The sequence below is a fragment of the Vidua chalybeata genome, chromosome 12 (genome assembly GCF_026979565.1).
Source record: "Vidua chalybeata isolate OUT-0048 chromosome 12, bVidCha1 merged haplotype, whole genome shotgun sequence".
In the NCBI taxonomy this organism is placed as follows: domain Eukaryota; kingdom Metazoa; phylum Chordata; class Aves; order Passeriformes; family Viduidae; genus Vidua; species Vidua chalybeata.
The window spans coordinates 19,377,472-19,405,073 of record NC_071541.1 but is presented as its reverse complement, the minus strand read 5'-3'; the positions used below and the strand labels follow the sequence as shown (position 1 = coordinate 19,405,073).

Here is a 27,602-nt window from a genome sequence, read left to right as displayed (position 1 = left end):
ATCCTCGGCATTAACTTTTTTAGCAAAGTTGAGTTACAGGGAGCCTTTTAAGGAGAAATGTGTGGCACCGGTATACCATTAAATATAGTTGTGGTGAGCTCTCTGTTTAAAGTGTAGGGGAGTTCAGCTTAACAAACCCACGTGTACAGTGCTGCTGCTTCTCCTGCTGCACGTGCAGTCAGGATGTGCTGATACCATATGCTGGATGTGCACCAATGCAGGGTTTTTCCTGAAGTAAGAAAGAACTTTTGGATTCTTACCTGCACAAGCACATGCAGTGTCTCCGTCAGAAGTGCCTCTAAGAAATATTAGAAGTATGTTTTCTTCAGAGTGTGGTCACAAGAGTTCAAAGTTGGAGCCAGTTCTGCAGGCATGCTGATGAATAGTCTGGGGCTCCTCTGCAGAGCCCCATTAATTCCGGGGCTGGCTTCTGCTGTACTGGCTCGAGTGACACACATACACACTTAACAGCAGTTCACTTACTCTGGCATGAAATAGCGTGGAACAGGCAGAGCAGGGAAGGGCAGCGTGGACCGATTGTTCTGGCAGCTCTGACCAGGTGTGACCAGGTCTGATTTGATGCTAACACAGCACTCACAGAACCCTGCTCCACCTGTGACACTTCCACTTGCAGTAGATTACTGTTCTCTTCACAATGTCCAGCAAGGCAGGTCAAAGACACTTTCACCATTTTCATCTAAAAAAGGGAAAGGAAATCAGCAGCAAACATGAAGTCAGCAGTCTGAGGTCCCAGGAAGAATGAAAATGACAAAGAGGAGAGCTCCAGAACACCCCCAGCTGCTCCCTGCTCTCTTCTGAACACAACTTCATTGGAGATATCTTTTTCAGCAGACTGCTTGACTCCTGAGTACAGACCATAGTGATGACATTAAAGCTGTACAGAAACTTGTGCAATAACATGATAGTGAGTAGTTTGAAAATTAAATGCATAGCTAGGTTTTAAAAACTACTTTTCAGAGATTGTTTCCATGTCTCTGTATTTGGCAAAGGTCAAGTAGCTTTAGTTGCTGATCAACTCCATGTGATTAAAAAAAAAAAAAAAACCAGCAAAGCACAATCCAGCCACTGTCAGTCTTAATTAAAACCCATCAATTTCTCCCTGCTTTGTGTTCCTGGTCATTACAGGTGGGGCTGCGGAAGAGCCATGCCAGCCATACAGAAGAAGGATCCTGCTTCGTAGGGAGTAAGAGACCATTAACACAGAAGCACTCCCAGACCAAGTGCCTCCAAAGTGTCCTGGAGGAAATGGAGCTCATCCGGAGCTCCAGGGATGGGCAGATTGAAGAAGCCATCAGGTTCAATCAGGAGCTGGAGAAGGAGCTGAAGAGCTCTCAGGAAGCTCTGGTCAGCCTGGAAGATTGCAACCGTAACCTGAAGAGGGAGCAGGCAGAGATGAGGAGGAAGGTGGAAGAGGCCAGACATGCTGTCCTGAACAGTCTTGGCAAAGTGAAGGAGCTGGAAGTGAGAGCGAACGAGGTACCACATCTGCAAATATACATCCAGCAGCTGGAGTCACAACTGCAGCACTACAGGTAGGCTGGAGTCTGACAGAAAGTGCCTATAAAATCACTGTGTTGGGACACAAGTGAGTTTGAGAATCTCTGGTTGGGGCTTATTAGATGTCTCCAAAACACCTTGTAAAATCTAGCCAGAGGGAAGTTAGAAGCTGCTCATCCATTTTCTTGGTAGGGGTTCTTTAGGAGATCTGAGAGTCTTCCAGGCCAAAGTCAGGGTGCTGATCTACAGAGAGCTGAAGTTACTCCTCAGACACACAGTACCAGAACTCAGCATGGTAATGCTTCAAGAAAGCCCCAAAGCAAATTGCTGACAGTCCTTCAGAAACCATTTCCAACACACTTACTTTTTTCACTGCATTTCCTGGTCCTTAGGTCCCATCCCATGCCAGCTGTAATCAGATGGCTGACCCTCCATTTCATATAAAAGCTCTTCAACTTGTTCCTAGGAATTATGGAAAAGCACACAAGGACAACTTCTGGCCAGTGGTTTGAAACTTGCTGTGACTTCATTGCTTCTTCACTGACAGAATAGGTAATAGAGAAGCTGAAACATTCCTAAACCCACAAAATAACAGTGGAAATCTCAAAGAAAAAACACCAGCCAACTAAACCCCACTTTTGTGATAGCATAAACAAATCCTTCCAGAAGTCAGAAAGTTGGTCACGAATTTAAGAGTCCACTGCTTTTGTTGCTTTTTATCTCAGACAGAACTTGGACTCACTGATGGTTATTAATTGTTAGTAATTTCTGCCCAAGTTTCAGACTGACCTATGGAATAAAATCTAGTTTATATTTTCACTGACCCAAAGCAAAACCAGTATTTATAGATATATTTTTACTTACAGTACTAAATCTAGTACTTTAATAAATTGCATCTTCTGAAGTCTTTGCCTCTTCCTAACCTCACACTTCCTCTGTTTGCTTAGAAGAAGAATTCATAGTGAGTTATTTGTGGCATCATAGCTATTGTATTGTTTTATGAAGTGAGGAAATTCTAAAAATAACCATTTTATCCAGTGTCTTTCTGTCAGCATTGTGTATGTTAATACTTGCATGGTTGCAGAAGATCAAAGAAAATAGAAGCATTTCTTTAAACATCTGTAGGAGGGCACGTAGTGTTCAAGATGACGGTCAGGGGTCTTGGGATGAATGACACAACTCCTGGTGCTGCAAGGGATCACACAGCTTGTCAGGGCTGGCACGTTCTCCTTGGCATGAGCACCAAAGATTTAAGATAAGTTCTTGTCCTATGGAATTGCTTTTCCACAGTGCAGTGAAGGATAAAAAAGATCACCTTGAAACAGGTTAAAGGCAATAAACAATGTCCACTGGCCTTGCAGAGCAGGAACTTTATGTGTTACATCAAAACAAAAGAGTGTGAGTTTAGAAATATAAATTATATGTTGCTTGTAAGATAACCTTCATTTGTAATACTTATTTTTAAATGGCATGCTCATTTACAGTGAGTGTCAAGCTCAGGAATGGTGCTGGACTGACCATTTGGGAACTACACCCCTTTTTTAGCCCTGTAGCACATTTGGCAGGGGCCCAGGCCAGCTTCCACCCTTTGAGATTCTCTGTTGGCCACAAAGCACCTGCACCTCCCCATCCAGTGCAATAGCTCTTGGTGTAAACAGTTTAACTTGAGATGCATAATGATAATTGTGACTTGCATGCCTGTGCTCATATTCCATAACACATGGAATCCCATCACTCCACGTGTTCCCAGAGTGGCACAGAGGTGCCCAAAGTGGCAGAAAATGGTGAATAAGCAGTGCAGAGCTGTGTGTTAGCATGGGGAAAGGGTTCAGCAGCAGCTCTGCCCCACACAGCTTTGGCTGTCCCAGCTTGTCCCACCCCCTCTGCTTGCCCACACTGGTGCTCAGGCAGCCCAAACTCCTCCTGCTCACTGACAATCACTTTCTCCTGACCTGCGGGAGCTCACATCCATGGGTGTGGCTCGGGTGAGCTGCTGGGAGTGCTTGGTGAGGGGAAGAGATGGGTTGGCTGAGGTGTGGAGAGGGAGGGACAGCTGGGAGCCCACAGGGTTCTGTCTGTCACTGGGCAAGAGTGTCTCTTGTCCCGTTGGTTTAAGTCAGGCTGTGTTTCAGTTGCTCTTACCTGTACTGTTAAAGTCTGGCTGTGTTTCAGTCACCACTCCAGTGAGCAGTTTTCTCCCTTGCAGGTGCCACACAGAGTTTGTGAGCAGGGTCTGGATCTGGCAAGAGCTAATGCTGCAAGGTAGTGCTGGAGAGGAATGGGGGGGATTTGGGTGTTCTGCAGAAAGCACTGACAATTGCAGAGCTCTCTCCTGAGAATTCACCTTTACTGGCTTGGTGAGCCACAGGTTTCCTCCAGCTAAAGTCCAGTTTCTTCCAGAGAGAATCCCATTCAAGAATGAGTGCAGTCTATGAGCTTTACACACTGTTCCTCTTTATAGTTTCATATTTATAAAGGAAATGCTTTCTTCTTTTAGGCTTAGATTTTCAAAGCTCTTTTAGCATCTAAATCTCTTTTCTAGACCTTCATCTGAGACCTGTTTGCTATCATTTAGATCTGAAATCCCAATCATGACCTTAAGTTTTAATCCCTAATGCAGGAAACAACAGTTTGCATTTAGTCAAGAAAGTGTTTAAGTACCTGAAAGTGATTAAACATTGTCCTAAATTGGAGTGTGTAATTACAATCACCTATTCCTGATTTCATATTTATATTCCTGCAAATCTGTATGACAAACAATGAACTTCTTCTGAGTGGACAGGTTCCTGTGCTAGGGTTTGAACTGGCCCTGTCACATCATTGGGTTCCTAAACCAGCCTAAACCAGAAATAGTTCATAGTTCTTTTCTTCAGGAGCCTATCCTGATCTTCCTACTCTGATCAATGTGTCAGGTTTCTGTCTGGACTATCTTTCAGCTTTTATTTTTTAATCCCTGTCAAGTTAGTGAGTGAATGCAGCTCAACTTTAAGGGTAAATTTCAATAAATTACTTCCTGAAAAGCTTGAGTTCAATTCATTTCAGAGGAAAAAGACATCACAAGAAATTGTATACTGACCATTGGTATTGTATAAAAGGTGTGTAATTGCCCGTGCCTGATGTCAGGAGCGTTTAGGAAGTCAGGCAAGTCCCATTTTTATGCAGTGCCCAGGGAGTTATTCCCAGAGAACAAATCATTAACCACTATTCCCTAATCTCCCTTTTTTCCCCCCAAGTTCTGCTGCAGCACAAGGTGACACCATCCATGTATTCTAATAGAATCCTATGATTTCTAAAAATACTTACGTTAAAATATTACTACAATGTCACATCTACTGCCTCTTTCACCCATTGAGGCATTTGCCCTGTCAGAAGAGGAAATTGGATTGGTTTGACATGAATTGTTCTTGCCAAATATGAGTTGGCTCTGTTTTCTATACTACATTGGAAGTGGCTTAGAAATTGATTACTCAATGAAGTGTCCATATTCTTTTTCTCTTTAAAAGCCCTGGAAGGAATAGATCCATTTAACAATGATGTTTTTGATTCCAGTGTAAGAAATTAAAAGAGACGTCATTTAGAATTGAAATAAACTTCATAATAGAGATGTTGACAGAAGGTTTATGTTGCTGCATTAGTCAGCAGCACAGTAATTACATAGGTCAGTGAAGGAGGTCATAAAATACCAAAAATGCTTCCCATATGCATGGTCTGTCTCCCAAATTACTTAATTATCCATCAGCATTTCTATGTGTTAATGAGTAGGAAACCTTTTGGCATGGAATGCAGAGAAGTTTGTTTCAGCCTCTCATATTTTCCTGTAAATATGATGACTGAGGCCTCTAGCATAATTTTCTCCATTTATTTATTTCATCAGTGTCAATTTGTCTAAAAAGTTGTGCTTTAGGTTATTTTATCCTGGAAGCAGTTCAGTTTTTCTTCTCTTTCAGGAGGCAGTGTCCTGATCTTTTCAATAATTTCTCAGGTTATCATTCACTCTGTAAAACATAACAAAATGGACAAGTCCAAATCAATAATCCAAGACCAGGAGGAAAATATGGAAATATTCCATACAGGATCAGCTCCATTAAGTGTAGGGAAAAAAGCCCTTGGAAGGAAACACTCACACACAGTAGAAAATGTCTATAGTAGGTTATTTCCAGTCAGAATGATAGTGATTTATATTTAGGCAGCCTAGTACTGTTCTTCTACTTTAAAAATCAGACAATAAAGAAAATCTGGACAATTTTTGCTTGACTGTTGTCATCAATACCATCTCCTTGCTGTTGTGAGATGAGGGGCATCTTGGCAATTTGTTCCAGGTGGCACAAAATTTGAGAGGAGGCTGTGGGTGTGCGTGTGCTGGACAGACCTGCAGGTGAGAAAGAAATCCTTGATGGGAGCAGGGGCTGATGGCACTCGGGGAACTGAGCTCAGAGAGTGAAATGAAATGTTAAATTTGCAGAGCCTCATCTGTGAAAACGCTCAGATTCTTCTGGATGAACTGATGTAATCTTATTTTATTTTCTAACTTTGCCTAGAGCTGATATTGTTTTCTACTAAAGAGTGTAAGAGGTTTTGTATTACAGAGAAGTCTGCCAAAAAGTACAGAGCTTCAAGTTCTGGAAGAAGTTAACTGTAGCATGTGAATATATTCCCATCACACGAAGCTTAGACTACTTGTGGGTCTCTAGTCATAGAAGAATCATAAGCTAAGTAAGCAAACCAGATTACTCTCATTGGGAACACTTTAAAGCAGCATTTTGATTTCACAAGAGGCAATAATGGAAGGTATTGTTATTTATGGTAAAGAGAACTGTGCAGAGCAATTTAAATAGATTAATTTGGCAGTGTAGAAAATGTATAGCATCTCTTTCTGTGGAAGGGCCACTTTTATTTCAAATGCAAGAGTCTTTCCATAATAGCAAAGCTCTCCATAATAGCAAAACCTTGACTTCAAATCCAGTCACATAATTCATTTATCCTGAAGGAACTGCAACATTTACCCCCAGTGTGCAACAGTGGAAGTGTAGCCACTTCCCTGCCTTTTTCCATGCTGGGTTCTTGTTTACAGTGTTTATTCTGTGAAGGCTTTCCCTGGCTTCTCCCTAAATCCTCCTTTTATCTGCCTGGCTGTGTGTGCTGTGTGGGAGTGACTCGGTGGTGGCTCAGTGGCAGTGCCACACACAGGGACACCCCGCCTGTCCCCTCCTGGCTCTGTCTGCTGGCCCTGTCCCCCAGCTGATCCCTTCCTGGGCATGGAGGGGTGGAAGTGCCCTGCCAGCCCTGCTGCAGCACAGGGACACAACCACAGCCCAGGGCAGGGCTGGTTCTGTCACCCCGTACCCAGCTGCCTTTCACAGCTGCGTCCCCCGCCCCTCTGTGCATGATTTGGATTGTGCTAACCCCTCCTACACCAGAGGGATTCGTTTTGCAGTCAGTGTTTCTGCAGCTTTTCTTCCCTGAATTAGTGCCTGGAAGTTCAGGCAGCAGCTTGGTGACAGCTGTGCATATCCCTCCTTCATCTGCCTGCCCTGACTTTGTACAGCCCCCCCCCAGCACTCGATTCTCTTACAGCACCAACTTTCTGGGTGATCAACAGATTACCCATCTTGTGTTATCTCCCTCCAAAAAAAAAAAGACTCATTTGACACACAATCATCCCTTTAAAGAAAAAACTTCCTCCCCTTCCCCTTTCAAACCCAAACACTGGAGTCCCCCTGAGAGGCTGTGACTCTCAGAAAGCAGAGCTCCCAGTCCAGAGTCACTGGTTTGGGGTTACAGCAAGAACCAACACCAGACGTGGTCCTGGACCCTAACCAGCCCTCAGCCACCCTGTAAATACCCTCGTGTTTCTCAGCACACTGCCAGGAGCAGAGGCACCCAGGGGTAGCCTGTCAAGCAGCATTTAAACCTGCCTGGACTCCCAGGAGGCTGGGGCTGAGCTAATAAATGTCACTGATGTGAGGAAATACAGTGCAGGCAACTCCTGCACTCCAGTGACACAAGGCAGTTACTCAGCAGCCCTGCAAATATTTGTTCTGTTTGGGACTCCTGCTGAATCACTGCCCATGTTTGCTGTGCTGTCCCCTTCCCTTCATGCTCCTGGGTATCCTTTCAACTTTGTCAGTGTGTCATCTGCCTGCTTAACAGCATGATTAAAATCCACACTGATATTTGCCTCTCTCATGCCTGGCTGGGGTTATCCTCTTTGTGGTACTCAGCACGTTTCCCTGGACTTGGCTGGGAATCTGAACCTCAGCTATTCAGAACTGCAGCCCATGAAAAAACCTAAGGAAAACTGCAGTCACGTCCTAAGGAAAGTGAAAAAAACAGAAAAAAAAAAAAAAGCTAGAAAAGGATGTCCTGCACTATAAATAAAACTTGGGTTAAATGGATCTGGTCTTACAGATTCGTGTCCTGAGATAATCCCAGACTGGAAATTCAAAGACTGAGGTTGTGGTTGGGAGAAGGAGCTGGTCAGTGGATCTGTTTCAGTCCTTTATTACAGAAAAGAGATATCCAGGTGTACCTATTCCACCTCTTCTATGGCAGGGGATCTTTGAGACCACCTAAAGATCGAAAGATCAACTTTACAGTCTCTTCCAACCCAAAGCACTCTCTAATTCTATGATATTTGCACAATTCCAGATGTGAAACCTAATCCGTGTGCTCAAGTCAAGCAACCTGAAGGTTGTAAAATGCATCAAGAGACTGGCTTTAGCTCAGAGACCATTCCTGGTCTCTGAAAAAAGAATTTTTTTACATTTTTATAGCTTTTCATAGTACCCATCTGAAAATTTGACAAATTCTGATAAAAATGAATAGGTATGTATGGCCTTAAGGGATCACAAAGTTAAAGCTCAATGTCAGAGACTGAAAACATAAAGCATGGGCTGAAGCTCAACCATTATTGCAGGTATCTGCACTCTAGGATTTGCCTGTGTTCTGTGCACTATTCCACAGAGGAATGTACTTTATAAAAAAAGAAACGGTTGGCCAGTAAATGCCAATTGTAATCTTTGAGCATTAGGAAGTTACTTCTGTGGAACAACTTCACAGCATCGTTCCTAAACCACTTGAAAAATAAGGTGTAGAGGCTGTGACTGACCGTGGGTTGCAGTCCCTCCTTGTTTGAGGAGAATATTCCCTCAAGGCTGCCTGAGCCTGGAGTGCTAATTGCCATCACAGCACCCATCGCCCCTTTCAGGAGCAGAGTGTTGGGAGTCAGATTTCAGTGGAAAGACCCCAAACCTTTCAATAAATCTCCAGAATCAAAATCAGGCCCTGTGCTTTGTTTTGTGCAGAGCCTCTGCTCACAGCAGAACGTTTCAGGGAGGGTTCATGGGGTCCCATTAATCACACCACTGAAAAATCTGGCACTCCCTGCACATCTGCTCTGCTTTTACTCCCTGTGCTTGACCCCATCACACATCCTTGGTGTGAGCTCATGCAGCATCAAAGCATCTGGGGCTGCACAGACTGAGGTCAGCCAAGTTTAAAGCACAGCTTTGGCAGGTTTAAACCAAGCTCTAAGAACAGCATTTTCACTCTTCTGGAGCTGGTCAATCTAAGGGGCACTGCTAGGCACAAAATTACACAAGGCAGAAATAGGAGCAGTCAGAGCAAAGCCAATGCTTGTGAAAATTGCAGAAGGGGAGGTTTTGCTGCCCATTTCTGTGCCAGCAAACAGGCAAGGGTGGCATTTCCAACAAGGGTACGCCTGTAGTCTGTGGGGCACCACTGTTGTCACCCATGAGCCCCCCTGTCACTATCTGAATGACATTAATAGATCAAATTTCGAAGTACCGCTTTAAAATACAAAAAAGAAATAAAATTAAATACTTGACTTGTTGAAGAGATAGTTTTCTTAGCTGCAAAATATTTTTTTTCCTCAGATTTCTAATCCAACCAAACCAAAAAAGAAAATATTCAGACTGTTATAAGGAAAAGTTGTGAGAGAAGCTGATCCTTAGTCTGAAAGGTCTGTGTTTCCATTACTGAATGTATATGGGTCTGCCTAATTTCCAGTGCTGTCCACATTCCCCAGGGACTATTCCTTTAGCAGGGAAAAAAGAATAAAAAAACCAAGAATAAGGATGTTGTCTGTTTATTTTGTCAGCAAAACTGTGTCTGTGCTTCTGGAGCCCTGGCTGAGATGTGACAGGTTTTTCAGAAGCTTTCCAGCTGTGACATATTCCCACCTGTGGCAGGATATTCCTGGGTAAATGCACTGACTTTGAACAAAAGACCTTTCAGTGTAGCCAGGGGTTGGGATCTCTCCGAAAAGCTGTGATTAATGTCTCTACAGCAGAATTATACACCAGGTTTATTCCTGTGCTGTCCTTTTTATCTTTTTGCTGCTTTCCTCCCTCTCCCCTTTTTCCCTGCCTGCTTTGCTCTCTTTGGTTTGGGAGTTTCTGTTTATCATGATTTACAGTGTCCAAAGGATGCTTCAAATGCATTTAAAAATAGGAAACTTGAAAATTAAATAAGTGTAAAGCTTTTGAGGTAAATACTATGCAGGATATGAACGATCTAGGCTTTGATTTCACATCAAAACCCCATCATTAAGGATCTAAGATCCTTAGAGTTTAGACCTGTACTGTTTATAAAATTGAGGAATTGTCAATCCCTAAGGCTTGGCACTTGTTTTGAAGTATTCAAAGTCATTTATGCTTAAATTGCAGTTCTCTAGCCTTACCAGTTAAGGGCCTGCTTCTGCAAGCAGCAATATCTTGCATCAAACAGGTATTTTCTGCTAGTTAGGGTGCACCTTGCTTAACTTCTTCACTTTGGTTTCATGTAGTTTCCTTAGTTGCAAAATATTTTTTCCTCAGATTTCTAATCCAACCAAACAAAAAAAAATAAGGGAAAATATTCAAACTGTTATAAGGAAAAGTTGGGAGAGAAGCTGGTCCTTAGTCTGAAAGGTCTGTGTTTCCATTAATGAATGTACATGGCTCTGCTTAATTTCCCGTGCTTGCTTATAATTCTTGCTTATAATCCTTGTTTATAATTCAAATTACCTCTGTATCAAATGATGTTGTTTTTAGAACAGAAAATTATTAATGCTGGACAGGCAGCATTTATTGCTTCCCCTTCCAAGCAGAGGGAGCTTTCCTGTGGCAGGTTCCCATGGAGCAGCTAAATTAATGGATCTCTGTTTCCTCAGGGAACATGACTCACAGAGCAGAAATCACCAGGAAGTAATTGATGCTTTGCTACCTCGTGTCCTCGAGCCAAGCCTTTAATTCCATTAATCACATTTACCTGTCATTATATCCAGGAAACAAACAGCAAATAACCCCTAAACAGAGCAATGACTCCATGGGCAGAGCCCACAAACCACCCTGAGCCCTCCGGTTTGTCTGCGCAGTGCCTGGAAGGCAGAGCTGGATTCTTCCTTCTCTAAAGAAAGAAAAGAGAGCAGAGGGGGGAGAAGGAGCAGCTCTGCTCATTACCATGAGAAAGGAGCTGTCAAAGCATCTCCTTCTTTCATCCTCCCTCCCTCACCAGCCTTTTTCTGACCCGGGAACGGAGCTGAAATCAAAGCGAGGGGTGAGGGATGGAGGAGCTGCAGGGAACACACGTGGGCAGTGGGTGTCATTGCCACCATTAGATGTGAAGGGGTGGGGCTATTTTCAAGCTAAGAACGATTTATAGCTCAGATAAACATCAGTCTCAGAGGCTGTGAGATTTTAGAGGATCAAACATTCGGCCAGAGCTCAAGAGCAGTCCCAAGTTCTTTGTTACAGGGCAATACAGAACTTTCTAACCCAACAGAGAGTTGTCACAGAATTTATTTTGCTTTTCTAACCCATCACCTTCACTTACTTCTGCTGCACTGCAGGTACTTTTGTCCAATAGCTTCTGTCTCACTGGCACACAAACGCTTCTGTTCTAACTTCTAAACTCTCAGCTCACTCCATACAACCACACCCCACCTTATAAACCCTTCACCATCTTATCAGTGCAGTTTCTCACTTACTTAAGGCATATTCTTGCTTACAACTACAGAAACACAAGTTTATGATTTTTCTGCTGAATGTCTGTGTGTTGTATTTTTACATCAGTCCAAGCTTCTTCCAAGGGCAGATCAAACCCTTCCGTGCCTGTGGGAGTTTCTGGTTTTCTGATTCCCACAAGTGGGGATGGGCTGTGCAGGCAGCACAGTTCGTCTCTGGGCTCCTCCACTTCATGGGGCACAGGCTGCTGCCTGCACGGCACGGTGGGCAGAGAAATCCCCCTTTTCCAGCCCTCATCCTGCCGGGAGGGGAGCACCACCAGCCAGGTGTGCATGTCACCTGTGCTCCGGAGTGTCCTTGTCATGAGCACCTGAATCTCCTCAGGCAGCCTGCAGAAAGGTTCAAAATAAAATTTAAATGGCTAATTTCAACTGAGTTCTGTGTTGTAACAGCTCACAATGGGCAAGATGAATGTGGGCTGGGAGAGCTGCTGAAGTACAGATGGAAAAGCAGGCACTGCGTTGTTTTTAAAGGCAGGTTTATGAACCATCCATCAGCTCAACATGCAGAGTCCCGAGTTCACTTTCAGGGGTTTATTATTTTTGCTGAAGTTAAGCAAACCAATGCTTTTAGATTTTGATTTGCATTTTAACGAAGCTTAAAATGAGGCAACTTTTCAGTGACAAAAGTGCTCCCAGGACTCTGGGAACACGTGCTGCCATGCCAAGCTTTACAAAAATGCTTTATTTTTTTCCATTACTTTATAAGTGAAACTGTAAATCCGTAATCTGGCCCAGAATATAACATATAAAGTGCCAGGTCAGAGGTGAGTGCTATAAAACAGGTGTAAAAAAGCTTATGTGGCTTATATTGCGTATCCTTAAATTTAAAGGGCTTCCTCTCCTTCCTTGATTAAACAAATTCATCTGCACACACTGGTAATGTACTTAGTGGATGAAATGTATTGTAAATGCATTCTAGATTTTATATTTTAGAATATTAATTTGTGCTTAAAGAACTGCACCCTGTCTGATGTTAAACCCCAGGATATTTCAGATTGCTTCTCTCTCATTAAACCCCACAGAAGAGACCATCATTCAGAGATGAGTCTGAACCAATCTCTGCAACTAAAAGCAGTGAAGTTCCAGCTCAGTAATTTGATTCATGTCTCCACTAAAAGTGCATTTGAATCACAAAGCTTGGATTCAGATCAGAATATCCACTGAGAGGGAGGTGGATACCTAACTTTGGCTTTATCCTAATTTCAGCCACAGCTGGTAGTCTGGAAACGTGCTTAGTTTGGAGATTTCTGTATTTTAGTTGGAGAAATCTGCTTTACAACACATGGTAAGGAAAGCTACAATATTGTGATTAGCATTTGACTTTTAGGTGACATAATACTGGAAATAAAGATTTTTAAATTGCTCAATTAGTCAAGATATGAAAAACCAGGATCAACTGTGAAGAATTGCAGAATGATCCTAGGACACTGAGTGATGGGACAGTGGCAGGTACCAAATGAATGAAATCAGATTCATTTTGGGGGCTAAAAAACAAAACCAACCCCAGACAACACTTTCAGCTTCAGTGAAACAGACACAGTAATGAACTCAGAGTTTATTACAGCTGCTGAAGAATTATATCTTTGAGCTTTTTAACTCTAGGAATGTATCTGTTCAGTTATTAAGCTGCAGGGAGGAAAGCAAATAAAATACTAAAATTTATTACAAAGGGAACAGAGAACAATACAAAGAAAATAATTATGCACGTTCACCAAACATCTGTATCAGAACAAGGAAATTCATCATCCTTCCACCGAAACCAATTAAACTGGAAGAGGCCTAGAAAAGGCAACAAGTGTGAAAAAAAGGCATGGAAATTATATTAGCTACCTGCAGATGTGGAAGAGAGATAGCTTTGGAGAGATGTGAAATGGGTCTGTACAATTTTCATCCAGAAGATGAAGAGGGGAGAATTGTTCAGTCTCTCAGCACAGGAACTGTGACTCAGCTCATGAAAGCAGAGGCAGGTTCAAAGAAGACAGAAAACAAAATAATTCTCACCCAGTGGGTCCCACAAGCTTGGAGCACCTTCCTGCACAGTGCTGAGCTTGGGGAAAGGCTACACAGATTAAACAAGCAATTAAGAAATCATTAAAAAAAAAAAAATAACAACCAACCACTTAGCAGGTATTAAACAGAAAGATGACTCCACCTGAGTCACCATGGGAATTATTGCAATACTGCAGTGAAAGGCCAGGGGAGGACTAAGGATGCACCAGATCCATGAAGAGCAGGGGAAATGTATCTCTAGGTATTGTCTTTGAGCCTTTAATACACATAAAATGTCAAAATAAGAGTTTGGGTTTCTGACATTGCCTTGGCTTCATCTGCAGGAGTCCAAGGTCACAGCTCTGAGAACAAAGCTCACCTCACATCTGTCATCTCAGAGGCCCCATGCTCTGAGCTGAGCCCTGACTCACACTCCTCACACAGCTTTCGATGGTGTCCCTTCACATCAATTTCCCCTTCTAAAAAGTGATTTTAATCCACAGAAGAAGGCAGCTATTACCCACATCAGCTACTGCTCCTACCATCACCTTTGAGAGGACCTCCAAGCTTAGAGATGCTGTTTCATTCTTCTGTAACAACCCCCTCTCATTCAGGTGCACAAATATCACTGATAGCTGGAGATTAGCAGGATTTAAAATGGATTAACTGTTCCTCTAGCAAGGAGAATTTCTGAGCTACAGTGATAAATATTAGCTCAAATTTGGGAAAATCTCTGACTCCCAGCTTTAGCCCAAACTTCCCCGTTAGCAAGCTCTCACGGATTTCTTGCACGCCCCTCGCAAGCTTCTCCTTGTGGGACATAATGGGTAGGATACAGGATTAGATGGCTGAAGAGCCCAGCCCAAATCTGGTGTGACAAAACCCTGCACAAGTCCCTGCCTTTAGGTCAGGCTTTCCCTTTCTGGCCGTGTCCTGGCGGATGCCTATTGTCCAGTCTGCAATCACTGATTTAATCTCCTTTCAGAGCCCAGGAGCTCCTGCTGGGCTGGGAACCAGCACGGCCCATTCAATGGAGATGTCAGCCTTTGTGTGAGAGACAGCCACACCAATCCTGCAAGGAGCCTTTTCAGCCTTCCGTGCCCACAGCAAAATCTAATCTGAAAAGCTAGGCTTAGTGTTTCTGACATGCTGGCACAGCAAATATTTCCCCACGTAATTGAAAAACATCATTTGTAAGAGTGTTGGCCCAGAGGTTCTCAACACAGGCTGAGATCTGGGGGCAAACAGAGCATTTTTCAGAATACTGTGTGTTTATCAGAATAGATAATCTTTTTATATTTGATTATTTTTAAATTAATACATTAATATATTTTGTAATATTTTACTATATTTTTAATATTTCCATTCACTTGGCCTACATGCTGTTTGCAGCTGGCTGGCACAGACATGCACTGGTATTTCTCTGTGCACATTTGCTCACTTCACTCCAAGCTGCTTGGTATGTGCATGTGCAATATTAAAGATTCTGTTCAATAATCTGTGTGATATCATTCAGACACCCAAGTGCCTCACCTCTCTCTGCCCATAAACGCAGCTCTAACTTGGTTTCTCACACTCTGTTGGGACTGACAGGGAGAGAAAATGGTGTTTTATAACCCTGGAAAGAGGGATTTTTTCTTATTTCTAGTCCAGGTAGTCTTGAGATAGAAATACAACATTTTATCTCATTGAAAAAATGAATGAAGTATTCATGGGGAGCCCTCTCTTCCTTTAAAACCCCTCTGAGGGTATAAGAATAACCTGACTCCACAAATGGAGAAGAACCAGACAGGAGAGCTGTGCTGTGAAACACAAAGCTTAAGCAGATGACACAAAAGGAGTTATTAACTGCAGGGCACAGTTAATTCACAGTTAATTATTCACTTCAACAGGAGCAAATCATCCCAAACTCATCCCAAACTTCCCCCACCAGCACTGCTGAGGAATACAAGGAGCTGGATTTTCAGCAGTGCACTGCTCCCACAGCAGTGGCTTTTATTGATACATATTCTACAACCACTCAAACAACACTATCAGATTATTGCAATCGTTGTAACAGCTCATGTCACCAGAAAAATAACTGCTGCTTTAAGTGGCAAAATAAGAAAGTAACTTTGTGTAATAGATCTTATTACTTGGTACTATCCAACCCCAGCCAGGGATTTAGGAATGTTTTGAATCTGATGTTCACGTTTGTTATTTCAGAAACCTATTTTTATAGAGGTTACACTGTCCTTGCCAGAACCAAGGATATAAAACATAGGCTGTATCCTGAATATTTCAATGCTAGAGAAATGTCTATATGATAAAGGAGCATGATGAAATTATCTGGTTAGATTATTCAGGAAAATCTAATTTAAAAATCTCTTCACATCAGTGCATGACTTGGGGAAAGCTGAGTGCTATGAATTCTAGAGAACTCCACCATGAATAGCAAATGCAGACTATTTAAAAAGCTAACACTGATTTAGAAGAGTTACACTTGGACTAGTTGATGGCTGTCAGTCCCTTCCCACTGAACTGCTCTATTCTAGAAGAAGAATTCATCAGGTTTTTAAACACGGCACTATAGTTTTCCTCTTCAGGAAATTAATTTTTTAAAAATAAAACACATTCTATCAGATTTCAAAGTTGCAGGTCTAATCCTCACCAGGGGACAGGAGAAATTTTTCTTTATGGGCTGTTTTGGGCTTTTAATTTAAGGAACTTTTTTCCATTGTTATTGATGCTATGCTGGCAAGTAAGTACAAATACATAACTGCACATGCTGCTCTACTAAAATTTTATGTGGTTTTTGGTAGGTTTTGTATGTGATCAATCCTTAGAACACTTTCCAAGTGGTTACATACCCACAGGGAATGAAAAAGAATTTGATTAAAGCAGCCTAAACGTGGATTCCAGAGTGATTGCTCAGGAAATCACTCCTGCACCAGCTGAGGTGGGTCTGAAGGCAGGCTGAGGTCTGCACTGGCAGACTGTAACATTTGATTTGGGTTTTATTCATCTTGTAGAAGAAAAGTCAAATGTGTTGCCTCAAAATGATGTTACTCTGATTTCAGCAGCTTTTATGGAGTTTGGGGAATCTCTTGAGGAGCATTGGGGTAGTTTGGAGAGGTGTCCATCACCCTCAGGTACAAGAACAAGGAAGTCTCAGGTCTCCATCAGCCTTGGGAACTGAGGAAATCCAAAGGGTCCCTGGAAGATGCACCTGCCAGAAGCAATTAAATAATAATTACAATGGTTACAATCATTGTAATTATTATTTAAAACTAAATAGGCAAAACCTAACAACTGTGAAGAGTTGCAGGTGCTGAATCCTTGGAAGGCTTGCAATGATTGCACAGTAAATATCTTTGGAGCTGGCATCTCGTTGAGATTTTTCTACATTTTCTCCTGCAATAATGTAGTGACATAAGGAGTCAAGGAGAGCAGCACCAGCACTCTCTTCCCTGATCTTGGAAACAAATACAGTTCTTGCAGCAGTAACAGGCCCCAGAACTTCAGATGTGATGGCTCTGCTGGATTACCAAGGAAGGGAAGACTCAGGGAACAATCCTGCAATTGTCTCCATCTGCAGCCATGGGTTAGTCCAATCAGCAGCACAGAGCAGACACAGGAGAGAAGCAGCTCTTGTTTAACAGCAATTACATCAGGAAATTTAGAATACTCAACTGAATAAGAGTCAATATGAATATTCAACTGTCCGTGTCAAATTGCACATGGCCACAAAAAAGTATTTCCTAGAATCTTGCTCAGTCTTGGTGGGAAAACACAGCCACTGAAAGCTTTCCACAGAATCCCATTGTTTGGGCCTGACAAAAGGGCTGGATACAAGGAACTCCTTTGGAATAAAGGCAGGTCTGGAAGCTCTGCTGCGGGCCAAGGTTTTGTTAAACTCTCTCCCAAACATCACTGATACACTCCAGAGTCACCTTTGATCCTGTGTGGCCTTTCTAGGAACTGAAGTAAACAGGGGTTTGAAGGGATATTGGGAATTTACATGGTGCCTCTCCTGCAGTGCTGTGGATCCAAGGGCTGAATTCCCATGGTTCTGATAAATGTGTTCAAATGACAATTCCTGAAGCAGGTGCCAGCACTCTCACACCTGGAGGCAGCCTGAGGCACTGGGGCATGACATGGTGAAAAGTCATCTGCATATGGAATAGCCTTGATTTCTGTTCTTAATGATGTGTTTGGGTTTTAACTGGAGATCTGGGAATGATCTGGCATTTTAAACAAATGCTTCTGCTAGAAAAGCAAATTTATGCATCAGTTGGGTTTTTTCCCTGGCTTTGGCTCTTCATCAGATCTGGAGCCTGTTACTTCTCAAACCAGCATTAATAGTGGCCCTCACATCTGAAAGCAAGGTTCTTTCTGCTCCCAGAGGGATGAGAGCCCTGAAAACAGGCAGTGTTTATCCTGATCTCCCAGCTCTGGGCAGGATCAGTGCAGGTCAGTGAGCCTTTGCTAATGCAAAGCAGACTTGTGCATGCTCCTGGGATGCTGTCATTAATCCTTGGAGGACACAAACCTACAGCTGGCTCCATTTACTGCCAGCAGCTTTCTTTAACGACCCTCCAGATATACCATGTTTAATGTACTCTGCCCTGCTTGAGGAATTAACATCCCAAAGGGCAGGCAGGGCATGGTGAATGCCACCTTTAGCTGTTTCGGCCAGGCTGGTCACTGCAGCTGTGAAAATGCTCTCCCAGGGCCTCTCTCAGTTCCTGAACCCCACAGCACAGCACAGGGCAGCAACCATTCCTGCAGTGAAAGATGGCACTGATTGCACTCACAATAATCAGGAGCACTTTGAAGAACCATAAATGACAGTTCAGAGGGAGAAGGGCGCTCTGCTGATAAATCTCAGGCTTAACACCACGACAATATTGCACTTTGCACAGACTATATTGATTTTTGTCCCCATTTAGTTGTTTAAGGTATCTACAGAAACCAAACCCAAGAAATATCTACATTCACTCCAAAGCCCTGCTGCTGGTTTTTTTAAGTCTCTCTCAGATGAAACAGTTTCTTGACAAACACCAGAGCTTCCAACAGTTTTAGCTGGAGCAGCAAACCAAACCCGGCAGGCTTTTTCTGAGCTGAAAGGAGCCCAGAACTGCAGCACATCACTGCTGTTTGTGCTCTGACCTCAAAGGGAGCCTCTCAGATCTCCAAAGCCTTCTGCGCTTGCTCTGATGGAAACTTCAAAAAGTACAATATGAAATGTTTCTGTGACATTCTGGGGTGTTGCCTTTAAAAATCCAATCAGCTGCATTGCCAGCCGAGTGGAGTGGATAAAACAGATTTTGTTTCAGATGCTTTTGCATTGTGAGGATTTGGAGCTTTTATTTCATATCTCTCTTGAAACACAATGTGTCTAATTACTAAAGCCTAGCAGTGAAATTCAGAAACATCCCCTGCTTTTTATTTTTTGCCATTTTTTGTATCAGATATGAGCACAGAATATATTATCCCTAAGTTCTCAAATGCAAACAACATACTGTGAAGGCCAAATCCATCTTCTTCTTTCTGATGTTTGGCTTTATGAAATGAAGAAAGTGACAGTAAAAGTAAGTCAAATTTCCTTTGAAGGATTTACAAATGTAAGAGCTTCTCCCCTGAGAATTGTCATTCCACATGCTATATCCCCATTTTTGATGGGCCTGTGTCACCTACCTAACACTCCACAGCCCAAGAAAATTCCAGTGCAACCATGTTATGGTTTAGGGCAAATTTGTGAGAAAAATTGAACATTTTCCTAGTATGACTGTAGTTGCTTTTAAGGTGGAGAGTTACAAATACCCCCTCCCTTTTCAGTGGCCACAGTAAAGTCTATAACAACTCCATAACATCTAGAACTTTGTGGGAGTTTGAAGATGGATCAGAAAGGATCGTTACAAAACCTCCAGAAGGTTTTAATTAACAATTATTTCTGCGTGTCAGATTTTGTCAGATTTTATCCTGACGTGTCATCCCTTCTCATGCATAAATCTCAGGATTTGAAACTGAATTATAGAAGGTCAAAAAGCCAAGGGAAAAGATGAAGTCTTATATTGGGGGCAAGAGGAATGGAATCAGCATGAGAAAGTTTGGGATCCCATCCAAGATTGAGACAGATGGGAAGTTTTCCAAAAGGGTTGCCCAGGGCAGTAAAGTGAAAATGGAAAATATGGTGTAAAACTCTGGTTACAGAAGTTTCAGTGCTGGTCACCTACTGTCAACTACAATGAAAAGCCAAATATATAAACACCTGAGGTCTTTAATCCTGCTGCAGTCCTATGATGTTACATTTAATCACTCTTTTCACATAAGATAACAGCACTGGTATCACCTACTGCTTCAAACAACCACATTTATTTTAAGTCTTCCTCCTAGTGCTGATCACAGAATGCTTCTGAGGACTGCTTCCTGTTTTTCATACAGATTTCCCTCTTTTCCTGTGGAAATCTATTGAGGAAGCTCTCTGAAAACAAGAGGAAGTATCTGTTTCTAACTACCTGTGAGAGTGTCCAAAGGAAGGGTCTTGGCCCCCTGTGGGGCTCCTGGGGACGGCAGGGGCTGCTTGTGATGGGGAGCTCCCTGTGTCCCCACCAAAAAAGCTGCAACCCCTCACACACAGCTGGGATCCTGCATGGAGAGGCTCCAAAAATGAAGGGAAGATTGCAGTTAAGCATTGGCTTAATTTTAATTTTTTTTTTTCCTGAAGAGGGAGAAGCAAAGAGCCAAAGCCTTTTGTTAAAATATTTGAAAACAGGAATCCTGTTTACCCAACTTCCCCATGAGGAATTTTGCTTTAAGTATGACCATCTCTCTCCTTCACCTAATTTAGTAGCTCTGCACTGCAGCCTGTGATGGCCACATAATTAGAGCTAAACTCTAATTAAACTGGGTTTATGTCAGTGAGATGCTGTAATTGGCTAAAATTATGCACCTGCTTAAGTGTTCTGCTCGGAAAGACTCTATGTAAATTTAAACTTAGATGTAAGTTTAAGTGAATTTGGTGAATTTAAGTGAATTTGGTCCAAACCTGCTTGGACTGGGGTTCATCAAAGAAATGGGAGGTGCTGCTGAGACAAGCAGAGGTCCAGTCATGGAGAAAGGAAATGAGCCAGTGCTGAACACTGGCAGAAATCAGTTCTTACACCCAGGGAGCAGCTGAAGTGGTCACGTTACACTCTCGTCAGTGGCTTTTTGACCTCCCAATAACGTTTCTTACTCAACCATATCACCAAACAAAAGACAAAATAGAAGCTGCTATAACTGCTGCCAAAGCACAGGATCCTAATAAATGCAGAATGACTAGGCAGCATTTTCTGGTCTTTAGGAACTGGCAAATAACTTATAAATATTTGCAAAGGAAAAGAATTGACCCTGAGATTGGCTCAGTTGGTCATAGCATGGTGTGAGTAATGCCAGGATTGTGGATTTGATCCAGCCATGGGCCATTCACTTAAGATTGAGCCTTGGGAGTTCCTTTCAGCTCAGAACATTCTGAGTTCTGTGAATCAATTCAGGAGTTACTTTTCTGTCACCTACCAGAACAATACCTCAAGAAGGCAAAGGACAGGCTGCTCTCAGGAAACTTAAAACTTCCAAAAGGTATCAAGCTAGCAGGCACGGAGCTGGGATTGAAGGAACTTGCAGAATTCCAGAGTCTCTGGTGGAGAACAACACTCTGAAGCTCTGAGGATGTTTTTGCAAAGCAGCAAACAGGGTGAGGTAATTGTTGTTGCTTCCTGATGCAGGATCTGAAGAGTGGAAGCTGCGCCTTCCCCACGTCCCCAGCAGGCAGCTGCTGGCTCTGACACCTCAGCTCAGCTCTCCCAGTGCCTCCTTTTCCCTCTGCACAGACAAAAGCCCAGCACAGCTCTCCTGGGGAACCTGCAGGCACCAAAACCCCTTTGCACAGCTCCTAAGAAATACCCAGCTTGGATGCAGAACTGACGCTCGCAGCCCCTCCGTCACACATTCCTGTCGGATTTTCCCAAACGCTGAGGAGGACCTGGTCAGAAATAACTCACAGCCAGCTGAAGGCACGGTGTTTGCTGTGAAATGAGCCATCTTTCCCTCCTGTCACTCCAGATCCACAAGGCTCTAAATCTGAGAGGTGCTGAAATAAATCATGAAGGAATTTATGTGCCAGTAAGTGGGAGCTCTCAGTCTGTACCACACTCAGGGATAGCTGCAGTTTTACAGACATCAAAAAGAGCTCTGGCACATTTTTAAGCTTTCAGATTGGAATTCTGTAGGATCTTCACCCAGCTGTTAAGTAGTCTGTTAGCAAGAACACTTCTGAAGACACTAAAAGGCTCCCTGGACATTTGATTTTTACTGCCATACACTGCAGCACCCAGGAGATAAGGGAAGGATTCCTGGGGATTACACAGCACACGTCTACGTGAAGGAACACACGAGGGCGAGGGCTGTTGCACAAGCAATGGCAGAAGGAAATGACCCACTGGAGCACTGCTCTGCTTTCTCTGGCTTCGATGACTTATGCCAAGTGCCTTGCTTAGAGCTGTCAGTGCTCAGAACACCACAGGATTTTAGTTGTTCATTTTTTGTAGCAGGCTTTCAAGCATCTTTCTTGTAAAATCCAAGTCAGGACACCAGGAGAGACAGAATTCTCCGAATGTGCGTTTGAAAAGCAGCAAGGACAAACAGAATGTATCCAGGCAATTCTGGCAGGGTGTGTGGGGGTGAGGCTGTGTTTGCTCCCACATGCCTCTGTTGCTATTCGTTGTGGACTGGGCTAAAAGCAGACCTCGAACAATGTCATTTCATAATGTGTGCACAAAGGCTGGGGCTGTCCCCAAAGTGCTCAAAGTCACCACAGGAAGGACAGCAAGGCACAGTCCTGCTGTGTGTGACAGCACCATTCCACAATTTGCCTGCTCATATCCAGCATGCAGGGAGATGGAAAGGTTTGCAAGAAAACACATGGCCATCACTTCGATGATTTTTTTTCTAGAGGCTGGTGATTTTGGCAAGAAAATGAAAATCATCAGCCAAGAACAGGAAACCTCCCAGAACTGTAACCATTATAGTTGAAGTTATAACTATACTTTATAATTGCCCATATAAAGCCAGGATATTTAGTGATCTTTATTATAGCCACTAAAAATTCATGCTTTTAAACATTTATCTTTAATGCCTGACAGATCAAGCTATTTAAAAGCTGAGATGAAGCATCTGGATTGATCACAGGAAGTTCATTCATAGGATTTCTGTTGGAGAGGAGCTCACAGCACCAACCAGAGACAGATAAATTCAGAAAACCCACACAGACATTCAGCTGCAGCATGAAAACAAAATCTCAACTGCAAATGAAAAGTCATAAATAATTCCAAAATGTGCACACCTGAAGTCTCTAATTCCTGCAGGGAATAAGCCAGATCTGAAACCATTCTGAGTTCCCTGAACTCTGACAGCTTAGGAAAAAATAGTATGAAAATAAAAACCACAAGTCCTACACTTGGAAAATAAAGTGTAGCTCTCAGTATAACTACACTCAGGGCAATGTACACACACAGCTGTTTGATCTGCTCCAAGGAAGTCTCTAAAAGAGAGGAGTTAAAGGCCTGTGAATGACAAGTTAATAATTCCTCTGAGTTATTTTCTGATCAGTCAGAAATTGTTGAAGCCCAGGATTTGCTCAGCACCAGAAGCAGGTGGGTTTTCCTGCAGCTCCATGTTTCCATAACAATACAGCAGAACCAATTAAAAGCCAATTAGTCATGGACATTACTTCAAGGTCCAGTACTTTGCAAACTCTCCCCTCTTCAGTGCTGCTGCCCATTATGCTGGGGACAAAGGCTCTGGGATGAATGGGGGCTGTTTCCCTGTCTCCATGGAAGCCTTGCCACGCTCACCCCACACAAACCTTCCCAGGCACCTCCAGCGCCGCTTCCCCCTCTGATCTTTGCCCCAAACAAATGTGCTGTTTATTCACTCTGCTTCTCATTTATGGAGACCCATTTGATGCTCTATGAATAGCAATGAGGAAAGAATTGAACCTGTGTTTGAGAAGCAGTGAAGATTCCTGCTTCCAGCTCTTCCTCGAGTCCCTTTCACCCACACCTGCTGGAAAAGATTTCCATGATACTTGAAAATTCTCCCGTGTTGTATAGGTTAAAACCTTAGTTACTGCATTAAATATTCACTGAAATATCAGTGAACTAACTCTAGAATCTGAAACACAAACAATCTAAATTATACTGCAGCTCAAAATTGAGAATAATCTCCTCAGACACCAACTCAGTGCACAAGAAATTGTAAAGGATTCCTGTAGAGTACCAGAAAATCAGCACATTGCAGGAAAGCAAAATGCAGTATCCCTGTGAAGGGAATATCCCCCAGCTGCTGTCCAGAACTCTAAAGCTCTGTGATACTTCTCAGAGCCCCACTCTGAATATCCCGGCTTTACAGTGCATTTTATTTGTGCACTACTCCAGAATTATTTTTTCAAGAACTGATGACTGTCCAGGCTCCTTTCTGGGGATTGCTGTTTCCCTTGGCTTTACAGGAAATCCAGTTGTTTCTGAGCTGAGTAACGCCATAAATTGCAAATGAAGTAAGTCATTAGTTTTTAATGCAGTCAGCTCTACTCAAGGGGGTAAAGCAAGTGCTGGCTTCTCAGCAAGGCTTAGCTCAGCTTCTCCCCCACAGATGTTTTCAAATAGTGACTTCTGTCGTTAAATTCATGATCTTGTTTACTCCTTACAGTTTCACAGGCAATAAGGGAGCTACCAATGGCGTGGCTCCTCAGCAGCAGCTGAGTTAAACAAAAGTTCTGCAGTTTTGGTGGCCAGCGTGGCCTCAGCTGCTCTGTCCCTGCAGCCAAAGTCCCCTCCCAGCTGCAGCTGGATCTACTGGCAGGAAGCACAAGATTTGTACAGAAAGCTCGTGTTATACAACTTGTGCCAGCAGGACCCACCTGCTCTCATTTTTGCTATTTAATGTGTTAAAATAAAGGAAATAATATTTGCCAGACCAAAACTAACCTACGGAAGAATCTGGAGGGAATTTGACACCTTTGAGAACTCCTATTCCTCAGTTACATTATTTGATCTGCCTGCCATCCCTTGAAAGCCATTCCTTTAAAACATGTAAGTGTGATGTCCTCTCATTGAGCTCAAAGACAATCCCAATGAGGCTATCAGCAATGCTGACACCCATTCGGAGATGCTTCTCACCTGCAAGTCCCTGCTTTCCAGGTGTGCCACCACTCCTGGATCATTCTTTTTCACTGCTCAGGCTCTGACTGCTTCATCCCAGCGCTCACAAGACATGGATCCAACTCCCTGACATATCTGAGCCCACGGGACTGGGTGCAGGTACCTGTGGCCACAGTGACTACTCCATAGATGTTTCCTAGAGGTCTTTGACCTGACCTAAAAGTTACAGGCACTGTTCAGCTCTTCTTATCAAAGGACAGCTGAAATCCACCTTCCTTTGGTTGCCAGGGAAGTCACCTCAGGCAGCCCTTGGGGTCGATGGTCCCATTCTTCAGCAAGTCCCAGCAGCTGCATCCCACCAAAGCCATGCTGGGCACTTGTTGGTTTTCCAAATTTCCTGCATGCCAACCTCACTCTGGCGTGGAAGAGGTTTTACAACAACTTCTGAGAGCCAAAGAGAAGTTTGATAAGAGGATCCATATTAACCCCTGAAAGAATTTTCTACCAAGGTCGTTGACATAGAAACCAAGAAAGAGAGAAGGATAAATAAGAGAAACCTGCAACTGCCTATTCCAGTAGGCACTTTGCTTGTCTCTCGTGACCAATGAGTAAAGTGTAAACTTGGGAGCTTTGTAAGAATGTCGAAAAGGCATGCATGCTAGAATAAAAACAGGCTTTGAAGCCTTCTGGAAATGGAGGGAGTTGCTTTGTATTGCCTCTGTCTTGACTACGACACTCTGGCCTCTTTTGCAGGTCGGAACTGCAGCGATGCCAGCTTGCCCAGCAGAGCAGCCCCGAGCAGCAGCAGCAGCAGCAGGAGGGAGCAGCCGTGCCCGCGGGCACCCGCGGAGCGTCCGAGGCACCGCCGGGCACCGCCGACCACGGTACCGACCCCACCCCAAAGCCAGCCCCAAACACTGCCTTGCCTCTCTCATCTCCAGTGCCAGCAGCAGCAAAACTAGCAGAGAGGTTAAACCACCGTAGCACAAAGCAGTCCTAGAGAGTCTTGTAATCCCAGACGGACACAATGCCTTATAGCCCAGATTTCTGCTCCTCACTCCCCACATAATTCTGTGTTTAATGAAAGACTGAACTTATCACTTAGAGCTATGATTTAAAACTGCTTTTTTCCACATGAGTCATCCCACCAAAACTTTTTTCCCTGGCTTAAAAAGTACAAAGATTTCATTTCTTTGTAAATAAAAATGCAGAACCTCAGCAAAAATAATTTCCAAGGAAACAATTTGCAGTTAATATTCTGTACAGCCACGCTCCTTGGAAACATCCTGGCTGCTGCTCTAGTGACTCTGAACAAGCCCAAACTGTTTAGCATATGTAGCACAAACAGCTGCCATAACATTGCACACTTTGGCTTTCCTGAAGTGATTTGTTTTTTTGGGCACATCCAGTTCAAAGACCACAAAAGCACTTATCTGACCATAACTCTGAGTTACAAGGCACCTTTACTGCAGACTGGAGAGCTGTTTGTTGTGACAAAAAATTGGATTTTAGGTGTGTGTTGAGTGGAGCTGGCAAGCAGCTGCTTGGGAATGTTAAAAATAGTGACATGTAAATACAATTAACATTGTAGCATGTTCTTCATCTGGTTAGACTTAGAAAGCAAACCTGCTCTGTGGGGTCATAGATTCTAAAACAGGGGAAAATGTTCCATCAAGTACAATAGTATTAGGTAGGCAGAAAAACTGATTTAGAGAGATGAACAAGTAAAAAAATGGTGTCCTTGACCAGTAATTGCCCCCACAACTAACCCTTCACACTTATCACACTTACCTTAGAGTAACTCAAGGAAAGAAGAGAGCTGAGGTGAAACAGCTCCAAGTTACCCACAAGAGAGCACGGAGATGTTGCAGACTCTTAAAATAAGGATCTTGGCTGAGCTGCCTCAGCCCCTTCCCAGGGATGCTGGGGGACCCTGCCCGGGGTTTCTCTGGGGGTTTAGGCTCTCCCCCTGTTCTGGCTCAGACTGGGGTGTAGCTGGGGTTGTTGGGGTGCTGCTGAGGGCTCCCTGTCTCCCAGCAGAGGAGCAGCTCTTCCGCTCCGTGGAGGGCCAGGCTGCCTCGGACGAGGAGGAGGAGAAGTGGGCAGGGGACCGGGCTCCCCAGCTGGGCCACGTGAAGAAGATCCTGGCCAAGCTCCCTTGCTGTGGCAGTGGGTAAGTCAAATTCGTTAATTAATGCCATTTGAGCCCTTTGCAAAGATCATTTACAACCTGTGGCTGCAGTCAGAAGCCTTTTGGCCCTCCTGTGTGGCATGTGGGGAGCAGCCTGCTGGAGATTCCCACCGAGCCCTAATTAGTGTCAGACACTCATTTGTGACCCCTGCTGCCAAGAGTTCCACAGGAAAACTGGTTCTTGCAAACACAGATCTCTGTTGTGAGGTCTCACTAACTCTTTTCTCTTAATGATGTGTGTAGATGTGATGAAAAGACGTGGAGAAAGCTGCTGTCCTACCTGGAGACCACCAGCACTGACGGGAAGGACCCTGGGGAGCTCTCGGGGAGAATCTCCCCCCTCACAGAGCAGCCAGAACTCAAGGGCCACCAAGAGAAAAAACTGGAAATAAGCATGGAAGAGGTAACAGGTGCCAAGCAGAGTGTGGAAGAGTTGTTTATGCATCTCTGGGGAGCTGTGTCTATGTGTGTTTATTCAATTCTGGCCATTCTGCTCTCTCTTGCTGATGTTTCTCGTTGTGCTGTAGTTTGTCAGCTCAGACATCTCCTGCTTTCCTCCAACACCTGCATTTCTACTCTGCTTCCTACCCAAAACTGCCTTTGGAGGATGAGATGTAGCCCAGGCCCTTCAAATACTGTCCTTGATTTACTGAGGTTCTCCAGCTGTGGATGAAGCACTCCCCATATCCAAAGGCAT

The 27,602-nt window shown here is 43.6% G+C and overlaps 1 protein-coding gene across 4 annotated transcripts in view; it reads left to right on the top strand.

The window, feature by feature from the left end:
- EFCC1 (EF-hand and coiled-coil domain containing 1) overlaps nt 1–27,602 on the top strand; it is a 39,860-nt gene that overhangs the window by 816 nt on the left and 11,442 nt on the right. For 3 of the 4 annotated variants that reach the window (XM_053953855.1, XM_053953857.1, XM_053953858.1), the window contains exons 2-5: nt 1,147–1,553; nt 25,468–25,598; nt 26,752–26,887; nt 27,149–27,308. In XM_053953855.1, coding sequence (XP_053809830.1) covers nt 1,147–1,553; nt 25,468–25,598; nt 26,752–26,887; nt 27,149–27,308 — 834 coding nt within the window. The remainder of the gene's footprint in view (nt 1–1,146; nt 1,554–25,467; nt 25,599–26,751; nt 26,888–27,148; nt 27,309–27,602) is intronic. The other variant, XM_053953856.1, reaches the window with a different exon arrangement.